Source organism: Hemicordylus capensis, chromosome 1 (assembly GCF_027244095.1).
Source record: "Hemicordylus capensis ecotype Gifberg chromosome 1, rHemCap1.1.pri, whole genome shotgun sequence".
Lineage (NCBI taxonomy): Eukaryota > Metazoa > Chordata > Lepidosauria > Squamata > Cordylidae > Hemicordylus > Hemicordylus capensis.
The window spans coordinates 123637053-123658077 of NC_069657.1; the positions used below are offsets into that span (position 1 = coordinate 123637053).

Consider the following 21025-nt stretch of genomic DNA (forward strand, 5'->3'; position numbering starts at 1 on the left):
GGCAGCGGGGAACATAAGGCCAGTGGACAAGCCAGTGAAATGGCAGGCAGGCAGGCAGAGAGAGAAACAGAAAGCTGTGGCAGGGGGGAGAGAAAGAGAAAGCAGCAGCAGCCAGAAAAAGTGGCTGGTCAGGCAGCCGACCAGAGAGAAAAAACATTGGAAGAAGGAGAGAGGGAAGAGGAAGGAAGAGGGCTGAGAACGAGAGGCTGAGAACAAAGGAGTGGGGTCAAGAACGAGTGAGAACTAGAGGAGCAGATGCTCTGCACCCGGGCCAGCTAGTATGAATTAGTTTTCCAAAGCAGGCATGGACATACTTCAGACTTGCTGGATCTAGTTTGTTTGTTTGTACAACCTTGAGGTTAAATCACCAGAGCCAGGTACAAAATAGTACCAGGAGGAATACATCATGTATGCGGCGTGCACGCAACAGCGGTGGAGATGAGCGTGCACGCCATGAAGGGCACATACGTGACGCCAGCTTTTTCTACTTTAACTCTTTGAAGACAACGACAGGGGCAGGGGCGGCATGGAGGAACTCTGCCGCCCCAAGAACGTTTTTGGAAAGTCCAGCGCCGGAAGGGGAAGAGCGGCGGGTGTGTGTGTAAGTACTACCGTCCCCCCTTAAAGACACATTCCCACCAGTGCTGGACCACGCCTCCGTAGTTCCATGCACATCCCTACCCTGCTTAGCTAATGGGACAAGTCATGTTTGCAGCCACAAGAACAGCTCTCCTCCCACTTCTAATTATACAAAATTTATTAACCAAATAAGAATTGCACATAGAATAAGGAATGGGGGGGGGAGGGGGAAAAGGGAAATGGGGAGTAAAGAAAGGCACACAAGAATTCAAAAGAAAATACAAAAACCTTAACTAACTAGCACTGAGTTTTACCTTTGTCTAGCAGCAGGCAGGTCCTTGGCTGAGAGAACATTAATCTCTACAGTCTCCCAAGGGGGATACTAGTAGCAGCTGGTGACATGGGGCCTGGTTACTGGCAACTCACGACTATACTGGTGAGAAAATGGTGGGCAGACTGGGCCCCTATATTATCATGTTTAAAGAAGGGGATGGCTTTCCCACTCTGCCAGAGAAAGACAGCTGTGGGATCCAATGAAAAGGTATCTCTGATATAAAACTGGTCCTAGACCATTCTAGGGTCGATGTTTTCCCTCCAAATTGGAGGTTCCTTCTCCTTAATGGGTCTGAACTTACATGTCTAAAGACAGGTCTGCTTTGAGCTGGTTACCTATTGTGAAAAGGGGTTTAAGACTATAGCTTGATGGCCTTGTCTCTTCAATTACAAAAAGCAAGGGTTGTCCTCATTCAACTGCAACAAAAGAGGAATGCCCCCCTCCCCATTCAGAGCACTCAGGGTGGAATGGAACTATCAGGCATTATTGAGCTAAGATAGAGAACTTTGTTTCCTCACAGGCTGAATGAGAAGAATGGGCCCTTAAAAGGAATAATTGTCTGCCCACCTGAAATCCCTACTGGGAGGATGACTAATATAGCCTGCAAGGTGAGACTCCACTAGAGAGGCACTATGGGATTCTGATAAGACAAAAGTGCCTGATAATCTCTATGCTTCTTGTTTCTTCACCTATGCCCAGTTCACCAGTAGTGATGCCTCTTCTGGGTCTTCTGGGAGAAACTCTAGTGCCTATGTGATAGGGAGGATCATTAGCAGTGGTCTGGAAACAGAATTATCCTCATGACTCTGGAACAGTCAGTTCGTGTTTTTTTTAGACAGCCCTGGCCTGTGATACCCAGCTCCAAATTCAAGCAAGGCCTCTGGACATACACATTCAGTCTACTATTTTAAGTATGATTACGTTTGTGTGTTTCAAAGGCATATTCAAGGCACTGGTAAACCAATATGTATGGTGATGGTTTCATATAAGGGCTTAATATAATTTCAAGTCCAAATCTATTCTTTTGGCTTCTCCCGTTGAGTTATTCTGTGGTGGAGCAAGTGAATCGATGTGGGCGGGGAGGTGGAGTGGCTGTGGTCTATAAGAATACCATCTCCCTTACCAGGATCCCTATCAGGGAACTGTACCAATTAGGTACAATGTGTGTACCTAAGTCTAGGAACCAAGGATAGACTAGGACTTCTTTTGGTGTACTGATCACCCTGCTGCCCAACAGAGTCCCTAACTGAGCTGAGGGACCTGGTTGCAGAGTTGGAGTGGCCCAGGTTGTTGTCAGTGGGCAACTTCAATGTTCATTTCAGGACCGGGTTGTTGGGAGCAGCTCAGGAGTTCATAGCAGCCATGACGACTATGGGCCTATCCCAACTGGTCTCTGGACCAACTCATGGTGCTGGCAACATGCTCAATTTGGTCTTTTGCTCTGATCAGGATGGTGTTCCGTGAGTGGGGACTGTTTATTGGATTGTTTTTGTTGTATTTTGTGGATTTTTAATCTGTTTTTACTTTTTTATATTGTCTTAAATTTTGTAGATCACAGAGCTGTACATATCAAGCAGTATAAAAATATAATAAATGAATAAATACATACATACATACATATACTATTATTTCTAAAATAATTTCTAGCATCAGAAATTCACTACAATTACAATTAGAAGTTATTTAAGTGACATGTTTTGTACCTGCACCACACTGGAATACAGAAATATTCAAATGTAGCACATTCTGCAAAATATTACTTTGAGAAGGCAGCAGGATGAATCAATCAACTTACTCCTCTTGTAAAAGAAACTCGATGTTTTCTGGAGAAAACTGGGCAGTCACAGGATGCCTAAATGTTGTAGTCTGCTGGTTGTGGCTGAAAGGAAAATCAGAACGCAATTTAATATTAAAGCAAGCACAAGCCTCAGAAGATAACAAATTTTCAAAAATGTTATTTCATTTGCCAAACTACTGGTCCTGGAAAGATGTAATATTTTCTGCAGTGTGCTGGAAGAATGAAATACATTCCATCTGCTTTGTCACAGACTTGTTGAATCTACCAGAGATCTGTTACCCTATTTCAGTTCAAAGCAAGGACTCATTTGTTACATAGACTTCTGATATTACATTAAACTAGAGATGCAGGTTTCTGCATTATTCAGTTCTAGGATTCTATGCATTCACCTTCAAAATACAATATTTTTTCTCTTTCAAACAATCCATATATGTAAATTTAGTGCTCAGTCAAATGTCTCTATTTGTAGGGGCGGGCACGGCTGGCAGTCACGGGCGCCGGCGGCTGGCGAGGACGGGAGCGTCCCTGCGTGGCTGTCTGTGTGGAGAGGAGAGCTGGTCTTGTGGTAGCAAGCATGACTTGTCCCCATAGCTAAGCAGGGTCTGCACTAGTTACATATGAATGGGAGACTTGATGTGTGAGCACTGCAAGGTATTCCCCTCAGAGGATGAAGCCACTCTGGGAAAAGCAGAAGGTTTCAAGTTCCCTCCCTGGCTTCTCCAAGATAGGGCTGAGAAAGATTCCTGCCTGCAACCTTGGAGAAGCCGCTGCCAGTCTGTGAAGACAATACTGAGCTAGATAGACCAATGGTCTGACTCAGTATATGGCAGTTTCCTATGTTCCTAGAGCGGATATTGCCAGATTTCCTCTTTCAATTTGTCTTATTTTCAGTTGCGTTTTCTATTTAGTATAAACACAAGGTTTCAATAGAGTACCATATTTGCAATGACTTGCATATTTGCATTGTTTTCCGTAATAGTGTTACAAAAGGCACACTGGTCAGTAATCTGCATTATTCTCTCCCCCTAAAATGAATTATTTCACACCTGGTCTCCATACTAATTTCCATGTTGCACTTCATTGCAACTACCCTAAAATAACTACTTATAAAAGGCAAATGTATACATACATGCATATTAACCTTATTAACTTTGTCTTGAATTACAACAATCCTTCCAAAGTATTCTGAATTCTTTAAAACCCTGTCATTCTGTCACTGAAATGTGGTTGGTTTTCCCCCCTCCAAATTTAAAAAGCATACATATTTTTTAGATTGCCTTTTAGATAAAATATTTTGCAGATTTGTTTGGAGATTACCATTTTTGTTGTTTTATTGAAGTATAAAAGGAAGTGAAAGTTCTATTTTAATAGTCTCACCAGGACTGACACCAGATTCTCTTTGGAGCTGCTCCCCATTAGTTGCTCCAAATCATGTTTATAAGCTCTCTTCATTGTGAGTACAAATTTCACACACACAATATATATATATTGTTGCTGACTATTATTAATATTTACCTTCACATCAATCAACTAATGGTTTTTCATTTTAATAGAACATGTCTTGAAATGTTAACTTGGTTGTTATTACTACTCTGAATTATTTTGTCTTATTTTATTCAATATAGAGGTAGGTACGAACCAAAAATCGCAGTTCAGTTTAAATTTGGACTGAATTTGCACCGAACTGCCTGTCCTCAAACTGGTTTGATCCAACTGACCATAGCGCTGCGCAAGCCGGCTATTCGGCCAGTTTGAGCCAATTCTTAGAACTGGAGAAGTTCCAGTTCAAACTTGGACTAGCACCCCCCTTCGGGGGTGAGCAAGCCAGCTCATACATCTCTAACTGATGGCCAGTCTGGTCCATTTGACCAAACTGGTTCGGGGGACTATAATTGTAAAGGGGAACGCAGTGCAGATTCCCTTTTACAAGCAAGGGAGTGGGGAATCATCTAAGGGATGGCTGTGGGGGCAGCAAGAGTAGTTTAATGTTCTTAGCAGCCCAGTGGTGGCTTCAGGTGCCGCTACTCTCCCCCCTGGCACAGACCAAGCACATGCCGATTCCTTTTTGGCAAGTCCCCCGCATGGAGGCTGGAGCCATGCCACCGCCATGTGGGCAGCTTGCTGAAGAGGGATTGCTATGCTTTTGGCCCGCGCCAGGGGGCAAGTGACAGCAAGAATATTAAACTACTTCTCTCACTTCCCCCCCTGGCTGCCCTTTCAATCCTGAACCTGCCTGCCCAAACCAGGCTTGGTTCAGTTTGGTTGCGAACCAAAATGCCTTCGGTTTGGTATGCAGTCAAGCCACTGAACTGGCCCTGTTCAGGATTGAATGGTTCGTGCACACCCCTAGTTTTATAGGGATTACCCTTTGATCATTTGATCAAAATAATTTGTATATCCGATATGTCTTTGCCATTTCAAAATCAAGAGGGAGGAAAACACCACACAAGCACAAATTTCTAAATAATTATATTTAAGGAAAGATCTACATGGATGTTATACTGCACTAATAATGATACAGGTTTTGATTTTACTCAATGTGTCTTTGAATGACCTTTTACACTTAAGAAAAAAGTAACCTGTAAAAAAAAATCTACTTTTTATCATCTACTTACACTAGTTTAAAAGCCATGTGAAAACAAACATTAATGAAGCACATAATTTACAGGCACAAAACACTCTACCACTGCAACCATAGTCCAGATTTCTACAGAAAATAATGCAATCATTTTTTACAATAAAATTTAAATGGGATTAAAATCTAAACATATCAAAATCGAGCACAGGGTTTTTAATTTTTACAGACATACGGAAGCCACCTTAGTCACATATCTTTCATGAAAATATAGCATTTTCCAGAGATTTCCATACATTTTTTGAGAAGTCCATAATAATCAATTAAGATAACAAAATCTATATTTTGTTCAAGTGGCAGTCTAAAAGATGCTTATGCTTTTTATATTTGGAAAGAAGGCATTATAGTGAAGTATTATTCCAATAACATCATTAAAATCTGAGTTTTAAATAACTCAGAATTCTTTGGTAAGGTATTTTGGTAAGGTATTTGATAAAGATCGTTGTAGTATGAGACAAAAGCTTTATTCACAGATTATACTGTACCTGTGTACACTTCAGATGTCTGTATACTTGTACATATTTTAATATGCATGACTGTACTAGTGTTAATAATTTAAAAAGTGAATCTGGGTACAGAACCCTCAAATATGTGGTACAAATAGGACATGTACTGCTGTACCCATATTTAACATAATGTAACTGTACCTATATACAGATCTTTACTTGTACACACTGTACACAGATTGCATGAGTGTTGAACATTGTGTGTGAATAGGGCTAGTGGTGGGGGGAGTACAAACCATAGGGAAAGTCAGACACACACTGTATACCATACCCGACAACCAGAAGCCCTGTCAAAATATCTTTTTAGTTTTGAATTCTTCAGCAACTATTGATCACACTCACATTTTACTGTGTAAATGAAGTCTGGAGACTTGCCTCAAAAAAATGAACAAAAATGATCAGAGAACCAAATTCTGTCCCAGAGACTGAGTGGCATGCTGTGCAATTAGTACAAAGCTCTAGCAATAGAGAAAAGAGCTTGCTGCCTTCCAACACTTCTTTCCCCAATATAGTTGTGAATCTTACTGAATAGATTTCAAAAGCTAGCTAAGACCACTGTTCAGCCAACCTCTACAGATGAGGTCAGTGTATTAACCCACCCTGCAATCTCATGGAAGACTTCCCACTGCTCAGTACTGTCACCTAGACTGTCAGAGACACCTCACAAAATGGTTTTTTTACACAGAGATAATCTCAAGTGTGCATTTTGTCATGATTACATGTACTTGGAAGGTGCTTCCCTCAAATACCATGATGCAAAGGATTGTACACTGGGAGCCATGAAGTCACGATGGTTCAGTGTGGCAATGTATGCTCTGTACTTTACTAGAAGGTTGTCTACGGGCAACTTTGTGGGGAGACTGCATCATTGCTATGTACATTGTGAAAATCTACACATTTCCACATTTAGAGGATGGGGCTGCAACTCAGTGGTAGAACTCTGCTTTGATGGCAGAAGATCCCATGTTCAATCCCTGGCATCTCCAGTGCTGGGAAGATTCTTGCCTGAAACCTCAGAGAGCCGCTGCCAGTTAGTGTGGACATTACATACTGAGCTAGGTGAACCATGGGTCTGCCTCCATATAAGGCAGCTTCCTATGTAATTGTTGCCATTATTGCTGCACTTATGCTTCTTTTTATGTTTTTACTATGCTGTGATGGCTATGTGAGAAAGGAATACCAGTTTGTGTTACTGTTAGCAGTGGTGGCTTTCTTTGTGGAATCATGGAACTTGGCTGCTCTGTTGCAATCCAAGTCACACTTAACATGGAAGTATGCATCACTGCCCATGCAACTAACTGCAAGCCAGCAAAGTAATTGGTTACCATAATCTGAGGCCAATGCTGGCCTTAGGAGATAAGATACTGAGCCGCACTAAGTTATGAGGGATAACAAACTGAAGCTGAAACCAAATGTAGGGGGTCTATAGGGAGTCAGGACCTGAGAGGTGGTTTAGATCTGCCTATTCTGGATAGGATTACCCCCCGCCCCCCAAAAAAGATCAGGAACATAGTCTGGGAGTGTCCTTGGATCCCACCTCTTCCTGGTTTCTCAGATTGAGCAGTGGCCAGGAGTGCTTTTTATCTGCTTCAGCTGATACGCCAGATACATCCATTTCTGAAGTCAAATGACCTTAAAACAGTGGTATATATACTAGTAACCTCTAGGCTTGACTACTGTAATGCACTCTATGTGGGGCTGCCTTTGTACAATTGGTACAGAATGCGGCAGCCAGACTGGTTTCTGGGTTTACCCGAAGGGACCACATAATACCAATTTTGAAAGAACTGCACTGCCTGCCAATATGTTTTGGAATGAAATACAAAGTGCTGGTTACTACCTATAAAGCCATGGTGTTAGTTATTATCAAATTTATTTTTTTACTTTACATACGTGTGTGTGAGTATGAGTGTGTGTGTGTGTGTGGGTGTGTGTGTGTAAAATTCATTTAAATCTTTGTAATTCTACCTTGTAATCCCTGAAGAAGAGGTTTACTATTCCTGAAACATGTTTGGACATGTTTCCTTAATAAATTATTTCTGCACCGTTCCTTCTTTGTTCGTGAGGTGCTCCTCCTCTTGTGCATTTACAAGGTATCAGAATACCATTAAGAATTAACAAAAGGGTAGTGGTCAGGTGCTGTGGGAAATTCACTAAGATACTTGTTTGTCTTAAATATTCTTGCACAATGCATTTCAGAAGCTGGCACATACATATACACCGAAATCTAATGAACTACACAGCTACTTCTGTAAGTCCAACAGACCCTTGGCAGTAAACTTTTATGGCAATGTAGCAGCCCCTTTCAAAACTGAAAGAACTTCCAAAAGCAGTTTATGATATGGCATGGTAGTCATCTCATCAAAAGGAAAACATGTATGTGTTTTTAAATTCCGCTAGGCAATAGGCATGTCCAAGCTGTTGAGTACATCTTGGGTAGGTCTTTGGATCCCAATCATTGTGCCTATTTGTGTGGGCTAGTTTCACAAGTATTCTTCTGCTGTGTGACCATATGTATTCAGTAGTAAACTGGAGATTAAATATTTCAAGCTTATTATGCAGCTAGCAAGACCTGTTCTTGCAGTGCAAGATATCTATAGGAAACAAAAACACAAAGATAATACGAGAGAACGTTCCAAATACCAACAGTGAAAATGGCTCCTGCTGCTTAAGAGCTATTATTAAGAGTATTAAGTCAATAATACTAATCCATAAATAAGCTGCCAAAAATGGCAATAAATTCAGTCTAAAATACTTGATATTTTATTTTTTAAACTCAATACTTTGAACAGCTAATTAATCTGGTTGAAATCCTTCCAACAAGACACACCTGGCTTTGGAGGTCAACTGTTGCTTTTTTCTGGCAGCAAGCTTTCTTCAAATTATTTCCTTTCCAATTGGTTAATTATTCCTGCATGGCTCAAGGTTAATTACTGAACACTTATTCAATTGCACTCTATAGACAGCTTGAGCACAATTGGGTAGAAAGGGGCTTATAACTAGCAGTGTATTTCCAGGTTTTCAAAGGTTCAGTCTGAAACATAAAAGTCTTTCCCCACATTTTAATGCATATTCCTATACCCTTTTATCTATTAATTATCAGATATTTATCTAAAACCACGTTTTTATCAGATTAATTTAAAAATATACATACAAGTAAAAAATTAGATTAATAATTTTGAACTCTTTCATTCCAGAAACAGGTATTGAAATTATCTAATCACCTGGAATAAGTGTTCTCTCTAATTTTTTTCATGTGTGTGTGGAACGAATTTTGTTCTGGGTGGCAGTATCAAGGCAGTGTGTGCGCATGTGCATTCAGAATGTGGCCTTCCTGATTCAAACTGAGTGGGATCGAAAATTAACTGAGTGGACATCAAAAAACATGTGAGTGTGAACACATGTGCACGCCTTAGAGGGAACACAGCCTGCAATTTACATAAATTGTGTTGCAAGTCTACTTAAATCGGATTTTATGTTAGTTTCTACCAGAATCAAGTTCTTAAGATTCTGAACAGTATACTCCAATTCACAGGGCTAGGATGCAAAGCACTACTTTCGAAAGGCCAATGGGATTTTTTGCTCTCTTCAAAATTTAAACAGCAGGCCCCTGTTCTATATTACGAAGTGGGCTACCATGCAGAGTAGCGGACTTTCAAGAAATGCAAAGCCCCCTTGAAAATCAGTTGCCAAGTTCTTCGCATCCAGGCCATTTTTAGAAACTGAAGACAATTCCATAAAACTGACTTCATTACAAGAACACCATATAACAATGCAGATAGCCAATAATACGAGAGTCAAGTTGATTACATTTTTAACATTCAAGCAATAACCTTTTAAATCAAGGAGACTGAAGTATGACATTATCACTCCCCCCCCCCGAGTAATTTTCATAAGAGCCAAAATGCAATTTACCATTGCATAGCTTCAGTATCATTAACATACACATTTCTTGGTTTATTATTCCCCATTTACTGAGATCTGAAGAACCTCTTTAGGTGCATAGCAGTGTTTATCACTTGCCTAACCTCAGCAGCAGTTCCTTGGAGCTGCATCAGAAGATATTTGCAAATATGCTCTGAGTTTTATGGGAGTGCTTTGTGTCATAAGGAGGCTGCTGTTAGGAGGGAAAATCTGAAAACGCCACTGAATATGTGGACTTGGTCACACAATGCTTTGGATCTCAGGCAAAAAGTAGTAGTTTACAATTGGGAGTATTCATGATACCCTTTAGATTTTTCCCCCCTGGCTGTTTAGGAGCCACTTACCTCTGAGCAGCAGCTCCTGTGTGGCTGGAAAGATGTATATATTAAAGGTCTAGAGCCCTCACACCTGGAGGCAGAGCCTAGATGTAGAGGTGTGTGGGGTGGGGCTTACTGGAAAAGCTATGTATACCATACATGAATACGAATACGAGTATTTATATACCGCGTTTCACCCAAAGTTCCCAAAGCGATTCACATACAGAAATTAACTAAATGGCTGCCTGTCCCCAAAGGGCTTACAGTCTAAAAAAGATACAAAAGACACCAACAGCTGCCACTGGAGGGATGCTGTGCTGGGGATGGATAGGGCCAGTTGCTCTCCCGCTGCTAATAAAGAGAATCACCTTTTTTTTAAAAAAAAGGTGCCTCTTTGCTCAGTTAGTAGGGATAAAGATATTCCATTTGTTACAGGTCTCTTTCCACCAAGCAATACATCAATAAATGACACCAGCCAAGACAGATCACCCTTATACAAACAAGATTCTAGCTGTACCACAAGCACAGAAAAGTACTACATGTGCATAAATCAATTAGCTGAACGAAGCTGCAGTGTTAAGTCAGAAGTATAAATAGTCATACACAGTGTATTAAAGACTTAAAATATTCCAATATATAAAGTACATTTTTGTATGTATTTATTTCTAAAAATAAATATAGTTGGCACCCAGCTAGCCACCCACACCTTCTGTTCCTCCATCTGACACTTGAACATCCCATCCACCCATAAGTGTGTGTGCATGCGTGCATGTGCAAACTCACTCAATTTGTTTTCTCACCCCCATTTGTCCCCTGCCAGCTCTTACCGGCTGCTGAACAGCGTGAGGCTCAAGCAGGGTGCCCATCTGCATGGGCCAAGTGGCCCAAATAATGGGACATACTGCTGCTTCCCAAATTGTGGTGTCAATGGCAGACAGGCAGGCACACTGTTCCTGTCCTCTTCCTGGGCCTAAGGAAGGAAAAAGGCTCAGTCACTGCCGCTCCTCCTGTTAATGTTATGGCGTGGCCGCCATGCAAGCATGCAGACAAGCAAATACACTTCCAGTGCTTCCTTGTCAGGTGACTGCTCTGCTATCATTGCTGCTTCTGCTGCTATGGCCTGGAGGCCATGCAAGCAGGCGGGCAAATGAGCATACTGCCATCATTCTTCTGCTCCTGCCAGTGGTGCTGTTGTCAATTAGGACAAATGAATGGTTAAGTGCATCACAGCCACCATGCAGCTGTTAGCTGCCACCACACTGCTCTGTCTTTTCCTTTTCTACTAGGCCAACTGGAAGGAAAACAGATGTGGAGCAAAAAAGTATTGTCACAAAAGGAAGGGAAGAGGAAAAGCAGCATGGTGCCATTTTGCCTTCCTTCCTTCTCCCTATGGTGATGGTTTCACTACTCAGCACAGTAGTGTGTGGGGGGGTTCTCTTCGCGAGCCCCAAAAAGCTATAAAAAAATTTTCCCAAAAAAGGGATAAATTATTTTATTTCACGTTCACCAGAGCCTAAAAAAGGCATACTTCTGTTAGGAGCTGGGGAAAACAATGCCATATTTTGTTTTGGGGACTCACTTGTAAGACTCTAATTGCACAACACAAGAGCCTTTTATGTGTATTGGATATTATGAATGACATTCCTTGCAGATATATTCTGGTCCAGGATAAACAAAGACATTTGATAATTTCCTGAAAATTTCCAGACACCATGGAATCTTTTTGCACTAACTACATTGAAATGAGTCACCTTAATTGGCGCAGTGGGGAAATGCTTGACTAACAAGCAAAAGGTTGCCGGTTCAAATCCCCGCTGGTAACAGAAGCTTGCAGGAGAGAGAAGAGGAGAGACAACATCTGCTCCTAGGTAGACCACAAGTTGAGAGACTGGGTGCCTGCCTGTTTGCTTCTCCTGCTGCTCCCCTGTCTGTTATCTGCCCCCCAGGACTGGCTGCTGTGCTGAGGTGAGGCCTTGCAAGACTGGGGCCCGGGGAGGAGGGTGACTTGGCAGTTTCCTGGATTCCATCTGCCTAGAGCTGCCTGCTCAGGGCTATATAGACTTCTGCCAGTGGTGGCGGGCCCGCCACCGGTGGGGTCACCACCAAAGGGGCGACACCAAAGGGGGTCACCCCTTTGGGGGACAGCGAGGGCGAGGGCCAGGTCTCCTGGCCAAGGTATTTGTATGGGGGGGCATTTAATAGTGGGGCTTTTGTTTTAATTAGTCCTGGGTGAGACAGTCCTAGGATGTGTCTGGGCTTACCTGGAGATGGGGAGATAGGGGGCGTGTCCACTGACTGTGGGGCAGCCATTCTGGTGGTGGTGGGGAACAGAAGAAGTAACGTTGGTAGGTCAGCAGGCCATTACAGGGGAAGGGGACTTGAAAATCTACTAGCTGTTTCCCCTTCCAGCTGTCCTGCCAGCTCTTTGACCTTGGGGAGCAGTGTCGACCACCCCTGGAACCTCACCTTGCTCCTCTGTAATGCCAGGTCGGTCCAGAACAAATCAGAAACCATCCATGATTTGATTCTGGATGAAGGTGCAGACCTGGTATGCATTACAGAGACCTGGCTGGGGGAGGCTGGGGGCCCAGCGTGGTCTCAGCTTCTTCCTCCAGGGTACTCTGTTGAGGAGCGGGTGAGGGACCGTGGGTGTGGAGGTGGAGTCGCTGTTGTCTATAAGAATAACCTTTCCCTTACTAGGATTCCTGTTAGAGTGTCGGACCATATCAAATGTTTATACTTAAGTCTGGGGACCGGGGATAGACTGGGACTTCTGTGGGTGTACTGATAGCCCCGCTGCTTAGCAGTGTCCCTAAATGAGCTGACGGACTTGGTCTCAGACTTGGTGTTGGAGTCCCCCAGGCTTGTGGTGCTGGGGGACTTCAATGTTCATTTTGGGACCAGTTTGTCCGGGGCGGCTCAGGAGTTCATAGCAGCCATGACAACTATGGGCCTATCCCAAGTGGTCTCGGGGCCGACACACATTGCTGGTCACACACTTGATTTCGTCTTTCACTCTGATCAGTGGTGTTCCGTGGGTGGGGAATCCTGTGATTTCCCCATAGTCATGGATGGATTGTCATTGTTACCATCTGGTTAAGGTTGGACTCACAATCACTTCCCACATTCACAGGGGTGAGGGACGTATTAGGATGGTCCGCTCGAAAAGAATATTGGATCCAATAAGATTTCAAGAAGCCTTGGAGGGATTTAGTGTTGGCTCTGCCAGTGATCCTGTTGATGCCCTGGTGGAGAACTGGAACAGCAAACTCACCGAGGCAGTAGACATGATTGCTCCTAAGCATCCTCCCGCTTCAAAACTGGCCCCTTGGTATACAGAAGAACTACGGGGGCTGAAGCGGCAAGGTAGACGACTGGAGCACAAGTAGAGAAAGACTCGGCTTGAATCCGACAGATTGCAACATAGAACTCATTTGAAGACCTATGCTCAAGCGATATGTGTGGCAAAGAACCTATTATTTTCTGCCCGTATTGCATCTGCATATTCACATCCAGCAGAGTTGTTCAGGGTTGTGAGAGGGCTGGTATGTACCCCTCCTCCCTTGAATCAGAATCTGGAACCATCGATTACCCGCTGTGATGTGTTTAATGAATTCTTTGTGGAAAAAATCTCTCATATTTGGGCTGACTTAGACTCCATCTCCACAATTACTTCATTGTCTGATGTGGAGGTGTCCAGCGACTCCTCTTTTGTGATTAGGTTGGACCAGTTCCAGTATGTGACTCCTGAGGATGTGGACAAGCTGATTGGAACGGTGCAGCCTACCATCTGTTCTCTTGACACTTGCTCAACTTGGCTTATATTATCTGGCAGTAGGGTTGTTGTGGAAGGTCTGGTAGAAATTATAAATATGTCTCTGAAGGAAGGTAGGATGCCTCCTAGTCTTAAGGAGGCAATTATTAGACCACTTCTGAAGAAGCCTACCTCGGATCACTTGGACTTGAACAACTACAGGCCTGTCTCCAACCTTCTGTAGCTGGGCAAGGTAATAGAGAAGGTGGTGGCCTCGTCTTGGAGGAAACTGATTATCTTGACCCATTTCAAACTGGCTTTTGGGTTGGCTATGGGGTGGAGACTGCCTTGGTCGGCCGGATGGATGATCTCCAATTGGGAATGGACAGAGGAAGTGTGACTCTGTTGGTCCTTTTGGACTTCTCGGCAGCTTTCAATACTATCAACCATAGTATCCTTCTAGAACGTCTGAGGGAGTTGGGAGTTGGAGGCACTGCTTTGTGGTGGTTCCACTCCTACCTCTCGGGCAGGTTCTAGATGGTGTCCCTTGGAGACTGCTGTTCTTCAAAATCTGAATTTTTGTATGGTGTGCCTCAGGGCTACATATTGCCTCCGATGGTTAACACTTACATGAAACCGCTGGGAGAGATCATCAGGATATTTGGTGCAGGGTACTATCAGTATGCTGATGAGACGTAAATCTACTTCTCCATTCCAATATCATTGGGAGGGGGCATAATCTCCCTAAATGCCTGCCTGGAGGCAGTAATGAGCTGGATGAGGGATAACAAACTGAGACTGAATCCAGATAAGACGGAGGTACTCATTGTGCGGGGTTGGAACTCGAGAGACTATTTTGATCTTCCTGTTCTGGGTGGGGTCACACTTCCCCAGAAGGAACAGATATGCATTGGGGTGCTTCTGGATCCAAGCCTCTCCCAGGTTGAGGCTGTGGCCAGAAGTGCCTTCTATCAGCTTCGGCTGATAAGCCAGCTGGGTCCGTTTCTTGAGGTGAACGACCTCAAAACAGTGGTACATATGCTGGTAGCCTCCAGTCTGGATTATTGCAATGCGCTCTATGTGGGGCTGCCCTTGTATGTAGTCCGGAAACTACAGTTGGTCTAGAATGCGGCAGCCAGGTTGGTCTCTGGATCATCTCGGAGAGACCATATAACTCCTGTATTGAAAGAGCTACACTGGCTGCTGATATGTTTCCAGACAAAATACAAGATGCTGATTATAACCTTTAAAGCCCTAAACAGCTTGGGGCCTGGGTATTTAAGAGAACGCCTTCTTCGTCATGAACCCCACCGCACACTGAGCTCTGCTGGAGAGGTCCGTCTGCAGTTGCCACCGGTTCGTCTGGTGGCCGCTCAGGGATGGGCCTTCTCCGCTGCTGCCCTGAGGCTTTGGAATGTGCTCCCTAGTGAAACAAGAGCTTCCCCATCTCTGACAGCTTTTTAAAAAATCTTTAAAGACACATCTGTTCATCAGGTTTTTAATTAATATTGTTTTAATGATTTAAATGTTGTTTTAACCAGGAAGTCACTTGCAAGGACTTGCCCCTCTCAACTCTGGCTTTCGAACCCTCAAGGGGGAAAACTGCTGATCTGTGCCGTTAGTTGATTATCCGTTATTTGTCAACAGACCTGAACCAGATTTGGAGGAGTAGTGATAACTTGTCACCTAACCGATTCTTCAGAATTTCAGGGGGATTGGATAGATACTATAGATTATAGGAGTAACAGAATGTCTAGAGCTTGTAATAATGGAATGCTGTTCTTCCTCACCTTAATTATACAGGCACTACTGTGCCAATATTCCTAGGTAACTTTATGGTGAAACAACTTCACCAAATATGTTCCAAAGCAGTGTTATCAGTGCCACACTTCCAACATCATGCATCCAACGTCAGGTACATTTCTCTCTCTCTCTCTCTTTATAATTTTTATTTATTAAGAAGGAGGGGAATAATGTGATGGGAATGAAGAATTTTCATATTAGCTACAGCATCAGATTTGATAGAACTGGACAGAGTAATGGATGGGGAGAAGACAAAGTTAGATAATGTAAGTTACCTATAACAGATAATCATCTATTATTTATAACTATTTATTTTCTCAGAACTCTGCAAATTGGGTAATATTTCAGCACTCTCTTGATCTAAAGTATGTTAATCATTTCAAAGTCTACGAAGGTTAATTTATTGGATGCTGGAACTTCTATTTGGTACCGTTCCTATTTTAACTATGAAAACGTATTACACCATAAAACATCAACAACAATAAACGAACAGCAATCAACACTGATTGGTTTGGTATATACTGTAACACCAGTACTGCATTTGCATTCAAGAAGGTTTAACCTGCAAGATAATTTCAGCAATTTGATTCAGCACCAACTATGCAGAATATATAAACTCTACGAATCCTGATTTATACCATCAAAAACCTTAGAAATAATTTCTACTAGGGGTCTGCATGAAACAGATTTTGTGTTTCATTTTGAGCTTGAAACTAAAACACAAAATACTTGAAACGTTTCGTTGAAACAGCCAAGCCAGCTGTTTTGATGCAACACATGGAAGGTTGCGAGTGTTTTGAGCACAATTTTGAAGGGCTATCTTTCTGGGGAGAGCTGGTCTACTAATTGGGGTCGGCGGGTAGACCAGTCCTCAGAAGCGGGCCGAGCTAAGTCCAGAGCAGAGGCCTGGACTACCTGCTGTGTGAGGTGGGTAGTCAGGCCTCAGCTCCAGAATTAGTGCATCAGCCTGCCTCAGAGGACTGGTATACCCACCAACCCCAATCAGTAGACCAGCTCTCCCCAGAAAAACAGCCCTCCAAAATGGTTCGGAAAACACTCAAAACAATTCAAGCTTGAAATGGGGCAGATTTGTTTCAAGTTTGAAACACGCCCTTTATTTCAAGCTCAAGCCATTTTGCACATCTCTAATTTCTACAATTTAATTCCTGAACCACTGCTTGGAGCTGTTCTGAGTTGGATGGCCCAGATAAGACAGAAGTGTTCTGGGTTGATTAAACTGATTATCCAAGCAGCTAGGTAAATCTGGTCTTAGATGGGGCCACACTCGCCCTGAGAGACCAAGTCTGCAGCTTGGATATACTCCTGGACCCAATACTGTCCTTGGGGCAGCAGTGTGCAGGAGTGCCTTTTACCAGCTCTGGCAGGTACGTCAAGCTGCTACTCTTTGAAAAGAGAAAATAAATTAATATGTAAATTACACTGCAGATAGCTTCCCTGTAAGTGGCAGCTGTAGTTTACAAGGAAGTGATCTTCCAATCTGAATCTCCTCTCTCTTGCCAAGTATGGTGATGGGGTAACTGGCAATGCGGAATGGAAAAATTAAGAAAAAAAATGTTTTCTTGGTTTCCCCCTCCCACAAGGCAAGATTAAAAAAAATTGGGAATTTCTGGCGGGGGGGCTCAATATGAAAGATTTTCTCTTTTAGAATGATGCATGAAATGTCTCAGATTCTCCTGCCCTTGTGTGCCATGCTTCCAAGTGCTCACCTCTTCCAATGGAATTACTCATCCTCCATGGAAGCCCCCTCCTCCTCTGTGGTTGTTCCCAGAGACCTTCTGTCTTATTATAACTGCATATCCTCATACAAAATAAGCCAGATATTGGATGGGTGGAATTCAGAAAAATGACATTTCCCCAAAAAGATGAAATTTGGTAACAAAGGAAAGAAGACAATATATTCTTATTAATTGCATAAAACAGACACTCTCTGAGTTTTGGCAAGAATACCCTAAATTATCCTAATTTACATCTTTATATTTTAATACATACTATTTCAGTAACAAAACAAGGCCATTCAGATGTACAATCTTCATTTTTCTTCCATTTTACTTTCATTACTTCTATAATCAGTTTAAAACAGATGATATAAATCATTTTTTACAGAAATGATAGACTTTTTAATATATATCTAAAGTTATTTTGGGCATGGATATATATTTCCTAATTCAATGTAGCCTTGCATGTCTACATAAACCACAGCTCTGTCTGTATACTGTAATCTGGTCCTTCAGGATTACAGTATATTATGCCATATATTACAGTTTATTACATAATCAACTTTTCACGCGTATGCTGATACGATAGGCTCCATCAGGTACTACAGAATTTTCCATTCATCAAAAATTAATCAATCAATATATTTATTTTGGTCTTTGGCCACCATAAGGTTAAAAACATAGAAGCTGTATGAAGTTGATGACTATAGCATTAAAAAGAGACTGTAAATACAGTAACTATAGAGCTATCTACAGTAACTATAGAGCTATCTAAAAGCTAAACAAAAAAGCTATAACAAGAGCTATAGGACTGAATAACTAGAGATCTGAAACAGCGGTACAGGTATGAGCTATGTCAGGCAGGTTAGCTCTTGCTGGCAGTTAGGTCCCAACAAATTTTGCACACTGTTGCACAGAACTTGGCAACATTATACAGTGAGGGAAATAAGTATTTGATCCCCTGCTGATTTTGTCCGTTTGCCCTCTGACACAGAAATGACCAGGCTATAATTGGAATGGTAGGTTTACTGTAGCTGTGAGAGACAGAATAACAACAAACAAACCCTCAAAATCCCAGTGCCCAAAAGTCAGCGATGGATTTGCATTGTAGTGAGGGAAATAAGTATTCGATCCCTTCACAAAAGATGTCTTAGTACTAGGTGGCAAAACCCTTGTTGGCAATCACAGAGGTCAGACGTTTCTTGTAGTTGGCCACCAGGTTTGCACACAACCCAGGAGGGATGTTGTCCCACTCCTCTTTGCAGATCCTCTCCAAGTCAGAAAGGTTTCGAGGCTGATGTTTGGCAACCCGAACCTTCAGCTCCCTCCACAGATTTTCTATGGGATTAAGGTCTGGAGACTGGCTGGGCCACTCCAGGACCTTCATGTGCTTCTTCTTGAGCCACTCCTTTGTTGCCTTGGCTGTGTGTTTTGGGTCATTGTCATGCTGGAATACCCATCCACGACCCATTCTCAATGCCCTGGCTGAGGGAAGGAGGTGCTCACCCAGGATCTGACGGTACATGGTCCCGTCCATCGTCCCTTCGATGCAGTGAAGGTGTCCTGTCCCCTTAGCAGAAAAACACCCCCAAAGCATAATGTGTCCACCTCCATGTTTGACGGTGGGGATGGTGTTCTTGGGCTCATAGGCAGCATTCCTCCTCCTCCACACACGGCGAATTGAGTTGATGCCAAAGAGCTCGATTTTGGTCTCATCTGACCACAACACTTTCGCCCAGTTCTCCTCTGGATCATTCAGATGTGCATTGGCAAACTGCAGATGGGCCTGTACATGTGCTGCCTTGAGCAGGGGGACCTTGCGGACACTGCAAGATTTCAGTCCTTCACGGCGTAGTGTGTTACCAATTGTTTTCTTGGTGACTATGGTTCCAGCTGCCCTGAGATCATTGACAAGTTCCCCCCGTGTAGTTCTGGGCTGCTTTGTCACCGTTCTCATGATCATTGCATTTCCACGAGGTGAGATCTTGCATGGAGCCCCAGACCGAGGGAGATTGACAGTTATTTTGTGTTTCTTCCATTTGCGAGTTATCGTGCCAACTGTAGTCACCTTCTCACCAAGCTGCTTGGCGATAGTCTTGTAGCCCAGTCCAGCCTTGTGCAGGTCTACAACCTTGTCCCTGACATCCTTCGACAGCTCTTTAGTCTTGGGCATGGTGGTGAGTTTGGAAGCTGAGTGATTGCTTGCTTCTATGGACAGGTGTCTTTTATACAGGTACTGTAACAAGCTGGGATTAGGAGCACTCCCTTACAGAGGGTGTTCCTCATCTCAGCTCGTTACCTGCATATAGTGAAAAGACACCTGGGAGCCTGAAATCTTGCTGGTTGATAGGGGATTGAATACTTATTTCCCTCACTACAATGCAAATCCATCGCTGACTTTTGGGCACTGGGCTTTTGAGGGTTTGTTTGTTGTTATTCTGTCTCTCACAGCTACAATAAACCTACTATTCCAATTATAGCCGGGTCATTTCTGTGTCAGAGGGCAAATGGAAAAAATTAGCAGGGGATCAAATACTTATTTCCCTCACTGTATGTTACAAGAGAGTTGTAGAGAGTAGTAGGGAGACACAGAATTGGCCTGTATGGCTCGCAACCTAACAAGTAGTGGAAGAATAAGGGTACTGCAGATGTCTCTGAAAATGAGCAATGAAGGAGGATGTGTTCGATGGTTTCAACTTGCCTGGGGTTTCAGGGGCACAAATATTCTGTGAAGGGGATCTTTCTATACAGGCAAACCTTCTTATATGCGGATTTAATATCTGCAGTTCAAGAAAAAGACACCTGACCTTGGCATATGCAGGGGAGAGGAGTCGACCTTGAATATCCATGGGTCAGAAGTGGCCACAAATTACTGCAGAGGTCATTTCTGGATACCATTTTGTTTCTTGGATCCACAAAATAGTTCCCACTTTAAAAACACACACCCCAAAATGGTGATTTTAGGGCATTCCAGGGGTACAGCGTAACATGGGGAGAGCAGCAATGCATGGTAAGGAGCTTCCCCCATCTCCCCCCACCCCAAACTGCCCAAAAATTGGCATTCCCCCCCCCTCATTTTTCCGATGACCAAGAACCTAACCCCCAAATTCATTCAATGCCTCAATATTCACGGTCCCCATATCTGCGGTACAACCGTGGAAAGGAACCCCTGCAAGTATTGAGGTCCTCCTGTATCTTCCGTCTAGCACAGCCAAAGGGACGGCACTGCAACAAGCCAAGGTGAAGGCCCTTCTGTGGTTAGGGGCTTCTAGCTGCGTAAGGTATGCAGCAGGTGTTACTATGTGCCTTAGGCTTTCTGTGATAGGGAAGTTTGGAGCCTGCCTAAATCAGTTTGGTGCATTAAGCATTATGTGCTGTTTAAGGAGAGTTCTGGCCTGCTTGAAGCCCAGAGAGAGTAGGTGAGGAGGGAAGAGCCCAAGTGATGATAGTTCACTCCCATGTGGATTGGTATCCATCCTCCAGAGGTAAGGAAGCTAGGCCCTTTGAAAAGAAGGATAGTCTTGGTCGGTAACTAACTATGAACAGCCATACTCTGGCCTCCCTTTTCACCAGGCCTGCCTCCAGTCACAGACCAGCATTAGGGACACAGTGCAGTACCTGGAATATTGCTCTTAGGAA

At 43.2% G+C, this 21025-nt stretch overlaps 1 protein-coding gene across 11 annotated transcripts in view; it reads right to left on the reverse strand.

The window, feature by feature from the left end:
* PLEKHA7 (pleckstrin homology domain containing A7) overlaps positions 1-21025 on the reverse strand; it is a 279805-nt gene that overhangs the window by 138400 nt on the left and 120380 nt on the right. For 10 of the 11 annotated variants that reach the window (XM_053309494.1, XM_053309520.1, XM_053309583.1 and 7 more), the window contains one exon: positions 2709-2792. The exons of the other annotated variant lie outside the window; for it this stretch is intronic. In XM_053309494.1, the coding sequence (XP_053165469.1) occupies positions 2709-2792 (84 nt within the window). The remainder of the gene's footprint in view (positions 1-2708; positions 2793-21025) is intronic. 11 annotated transcript variants of the gene reach the window in all.